At 28.9% G+C, this 5,533-nt stretch overlaps 1 protein-coding gene across 1 annotated transcript in view; it reads left to right on the top strand.

Moving 5' to 3' along the window:
• Nucleotides 1-5,533, top strand: part of LOC108726943 (zinc finger protein 736) — a 13,391-nt gene that overhangs the window by 4,036 nt on the left and 3,822 nt on the right. The window contains exon 4 of the mRNA XM_018454784.1: nt 2,364-2,474. Coding sequence (XP_018310286.1) covers nt 2,364-2,474 — 111 coding nt within the window. The remainder of the gene's footprint in view (nt 1-2,363; nt 2,475-5,533) is intronic.

The following is a 5,533-nucleotide window of genomic DNA, read 5'->3' on the forward strand; positions in this document are numbered from 1 at the left end:
TTTAATGAAACTTTGTATACATATAAATTATATAAAAAGATGAATTTAGAAAATATCCGTTGCAACAGAAAAAACGGTTTAAAAAGGTGAAATCATCCCTTACGTGGTAAAGCGGTTTTCAGAGTTTTTTCCATTATATATTTTGAAAACTATTCCAAAAAATGTTTTATACAAAAGCTTTATAGCAAAATTACCTCTATTCATTTATGTCAATAATATTTTTAATAAACAATTTTTTCAAATTAAAAAAAATTTTATTTTTCATAAATATTATTGGCGTGGATGAACAGAGGTAATTTTATTGTAAACGTTTTGTAAAACATTTTTTGATATCTAGAATATTTTTAAGATTTTTTAGACAGCGAAAAAAGTTAAAACTCGCATTACCTGTATAAATGGTGATTTCACCCCATGAACCGTTTTTAAACTGCCGCAATTAATATTTTCTAAATTCATCTTTTTACGTAACCTATATGTATATACAGTTTCATTAAAATCAGAATTTAATATTTTGTGTGGTTCCCTTATCAGCGGTACGACCCAACAGTTGAGTTATCACAAAAAATGATTTTCAGAGATTATGAAGGCGACTGTCATACCACTCCAGAGTAGCTCTTATTCATAATATAGGCAGGGATCAGATAGTTTTGGGACAGACCTCGTATAATATAATTATATAATATACTACAATACATATTATTTATATTATTATATATTATTTATATTATTATATATTATTTATATTATTATATTATATTATATATTATTTATATTATAATATATATTGTATAATATGTAATTATATATTATATATTATTTATTGTATTATTTATTATTATTATTGTATTTATAGTATTATAAGTTTGCGACCTTCATTTCTCTCTTTTTCTTTCTCTCTCTCTCTCTCTCTCTCTCTCTCTCTTTCTCTTTCGGTCCAGGCACTTACAACTTTATTTTCTTTCAATTAAATTTTTCTGTTAAGTTCCATATTTAGCTTTTATCAGATAATTGTATATGATATTGTATCATACAATGTTAATAAATTGATATGCTGATTGAATTGACCAATCGTATGAACTCAAAGTATAATCAATCCTCGCTCGACAAGTATTTTTTTATTAAATATAAACATAGACATTAGGTTTTTCTTATTTTCTCTTATCTTATTATTTTGGAATTTACTGTATTTTTGTGATTATACTAATCGTACTATGAATTATACAGAGTCCAATTTTAAATAATGCATTAAGATTTCTCGAAAACTATGGTAGATACGGAAAAATGTTTCAAACAAAAATTGTATGGTTCGGAGGGGGACATAAGAAGGTACCATTTTTTAAATGGAACCTCCTATTTTTTATTACATTTTCTTATGGCATACCTCGAGAACTTTTCAAAACACTATAATAAAATATTTTTTCATTAAGTATTTTTCGAGTTATAAGGATCGAAAGTTATAGTACAGCCAGCATTAGTATTAAGCAAGTTGTCCGGCCGACGACTAATCTTTTGAATGTTGTCCTGGATAACATTTGTCAGGAGCAAGGCCATTGGAGATTGTACCTCTTATTTTCATTTTTACGTAAAAATGAATTTTTAGTGCAAAAATGAAAATAAGGCGACGCCACCCAAGGTCAAATCAGTTGTACCTTCTTATGTCCTCCTCCGAACCATACAACTTTTGTTTGAAACATTTTTCCGTATCTATCATAGTTTTCGAGAATTCTTAATGCATTATTTAAAATGGGACACTGTATAATGAATTGTATTATATAATATGAAACAACATGTATATGCATCTTCTAGTCATTATCGAAATGAAGAAATTTGCGTTCTGATTATAAAATATGTTCTGATAAAAAGATACTGATGATACTGATAAAGAAGTTATTTTGTTGTAATTTATTTTGCTAATTTTCTTTGTTATAATCTGTTTCATATTATTACATTATCACATTGTATTTATATTGTAAGAAAAACATTATTATATCTATAATATCAACTGCCGTCATAAAAATATAAAGCGAGAATTTATTGTATAATTGTCTATCTTTCGAGTCTATCAATAAAATAATATTACTGAAAAAAGTAATATTTGAATACCATTGCGATACTATTATTTTCCTGTTTATCTCTCACAAACATTGCACTTACGTGACTTCACATTTATTATTCATTCGAGATTCATTATGGAGCGGTTGTACTTTTCAAATTCATCAATAACGTATTCGTATGCGACCACTCTATCTGAATGCATGCGCTTATAAGGCTCTTCTCTCATGATTTCTTTCTCGTCTTCACGAATTTTCAGCTGGTCAAAACGTAAAGTTAACGAATGTTTCTTTTTTTCTTTTTTTTTATAGATAACAAAGATGAACTGTCCAATTGGTTAATTGAACCATTCGTAAAGCAGGAGCTCCATGAAGGAGGCTACTTCGAGTTTGTGACTGTCTCCAACCAACTGTCTTCAGAGCGTAAGAGAAAGCATGTGAGAGAGAAGGTTACCAATCCGTTCGTCTGCGAAGAATGCGGAAAGCATTTCTCGAGGATCGACAGTCTGAAAAGACACGAAAAGAACTACTGTAAAATGAAATTAAGCAAATCTTCGTTGACACTCTTTAAACTCTTTCTGTCACACTCATCTGTTTCCGACAAAAGTTGAAAAGAAATCATTGTCTCCGCGCAATTACATGAAATGCATCATGCTCATGCGTCTTATTGTTAGATAAATAGATAAGGATAATGTGTGAATTGTATGTTAATGTGACCGATCTATCTTAGGTTTATTTAAGTTTCTCTTATTTCGTGAAAATGTATGAGACTTTATTCAAGGAAATTTTCAAGTAACACTAAATATTATTTAGATTAGAATTAGAAATTTTGAAACATTAATTTATCTTTTATAGGACCTAAAATCTTGAAGAATAAAAGCATGCGCCTTATTGAGATCTTTTTGCATTTCTTAAAATTTAAGAATCTAATATATGAATTTGATTTGTAGTAAAATGGAATAGAAGATCAATGTAAAATATTTTGTACACATTTTTTAGGCCTGTTCAACGGAAGGGTTCGCCCCTATGCGTAACAGTAAGAAGAAGCTAATATTATATGAATCATGATGTAGCACATATATCCTACATAATAATCCGTGCGAGAGAATGGACTGGAATTTACTAAGATCAATTTTAGCTTTTATTCTTCAAAATATTATCTTTTTATCTCTCTCTCAACGAAATAATGAAGGGAGGAAGATGTCTGAATAAAACTTTGGGCATGTTTTATTTGCTAATTTTTATTACTTTGATTATCTTCGTATCGAAAAAGAAGCTTCATATTGGCGCTATATTGTTTATTTTCATTTATTTCACGTTTTGATATACAACCTTTTTTCGTTCATGAATTTAAAGTTGACTCATTTATATCAATAATAAGATTGAAAGACCGCTAATGTTAAACATAATAATTTTAAATTAAGAAGCGCCATAACGGTCAGAACGTTAAGATGTTGAACTATTGTAAATTCATTTAAATGAATTAATTTTCAGAAATGATAATTGCGTGCCGATATGGTTGTCGGACTTTCAACGCAATCAAATCTGAAATTCCCCAACTTAAAAACTGTAATAAAACTTATTGCGAAAAATAATGCCTCGGCCGGGAGTCGAACCCGGATCTCTTGCATTCCGTGCGAGCGTCCTAAGCCTTTAGACTACCGAGACAAGTTGGGGAATTTGGGGGGATTTATTAATTTCAGATTTGATTGCGTTGAAAGTCCGACAACCATATCGGCACGCAATTATCATTTCTGAAAATTAATTCATTTATATCAGTTTATTGTTTCTGAAAGATGTTACAACGTTAGAGGAAGGTCACCGATACTAACACACCATTTTATTTTTGAACAATATTTCTTAAACAGAGCTAAAAATAAAACTTTAGAAACATAAATGCAAACTAGAAAGTACCGTCTGTCAGATAATAATAGTTTTTACGATACGGTTTGCAACTTTGCAATAAATAAATTTTCACAAGGTATAAAAAATGAGGGTTTGATAAAATAAGCTCTAAAACTAACACAATAGACAGTAATGCCACATATTCCTTCTTTTTATAAGAATCATCTGTACAAAGTACCTGCAAGTTCTATAAGATTTTTTAGAATTTTTTTACTTCAATATAAGACGTTTTTGTTTATTTATATACATACTTTATACTGTTCTGCAAGACGCAAACATATAACGCACATTATGATCCTGGTGGAAAAATTTTTATGAGAAATTACATAGATTGAAACAAGATCTTAAAAATTATTAGTTTTTCATAGATAGAGTGGCACTGTTTATTTGAAAAACCAAGACATCCTCCGCTCTCAAACAACGCTACTCTACGTTCTACTACGAATATTTATGAAAAACTAAGAATTTCTGAGATCTTGTCCCAATCTATGTAGTTTTTCTATACTTTTTCGTAAACATTTTTTTCGCCATTTTTACTTTTTTAATCATCTAAACACAAATCATGTTTTTATCAGTATTAATAAAGTACAACATTCAGTTTCCGAGAAATAAAAGGATATCTCTTTAGAAGACTTATGTTAGTATCGACTACTTTCCCTTAACTCATATTCCTTTTACTTACACAATCCTCAAAATCTTTTCAGCTTATAGATCAAAGCATAAATTGACCGGTTTTACGTGGAGCTCAATTGATTTTCAATAAATTTAATGAAAATGATGAAAGAAAAGAGAGAAGCAGTTTTTAACAAGGACGGGAAAATTATTTGGTAAAAGTAATTAATTACGGTTACAGTTTTTTTTTCTCAAAGGTAATTAGTTATCCTTACAAGTTATTGACTCTGAAAAATAACTCGTTACAGTTACAGTTACTGAAAACGTAACTTTTAGTTACTTTTCAGTTACTTATTTTTTTGTCAGAATTTTCAGCAGAACGAGTAGTGTCGATACCATTAAGACTGCGTTCAGAAACGTTAATCGAGTGCCTCCGTGTATCGTTTTATCCTTGTCGTTCACCTAATATTATATTAAACAAGGATAATACATGGAGTCACCAGAGTAACGTGGCCTAGAACATTCAAAGAAAAATACTGGTTTACATTTACATGTTATACAATTTTATTTTAAAAAAATAAGAAAATTGTATGGCAAAGATATTTCTCTTGAAAGTAGTATAAATACGTATGAATATAAAATTACATAGCACACATATACGACAAGTTTTTTATAAAAAAATTCTTCATGTTATATTCGGCTAAAAGTTGTAAATAAATTCTTGTATTAATCCAAAATATATTACTAAAAATTCTTATTAATTTTTAACAGAATATAATATTCGATTCTATCATCGTGTAAATTCCCTTTCTTTAGCGTTATTGCGAAACCAACAATGCTGAACATTCGTTCGACAGAAGCAGTACTTGGAAGTATAGTTTTAAAAAAATCGCTTTTTTCAAATTACTCGAAAAAAAAATCGGAAAAAATTCAGTTTTTTTTTCCGAAAAATTGGTTTTTTTTGG

The sequence above is a fragment of the Mycetomoellerius zeteki genome, unplaced genomic scaffold, assembly GCF_001594055.1.
Source record: "Mycetomoellerius zeteki isolate Tzet28-1 unplaced genomic scaffold, Tzet1.0 scaffold458, whole genome shotgun sequence".
NCBI classification, from domain to species: Eukaryota; Metazoa; Arthropoda; class Insecta; order Hymenoptera; family Formicidae; genus Mycetomoellerius; species Mycetomoellerius zeteki.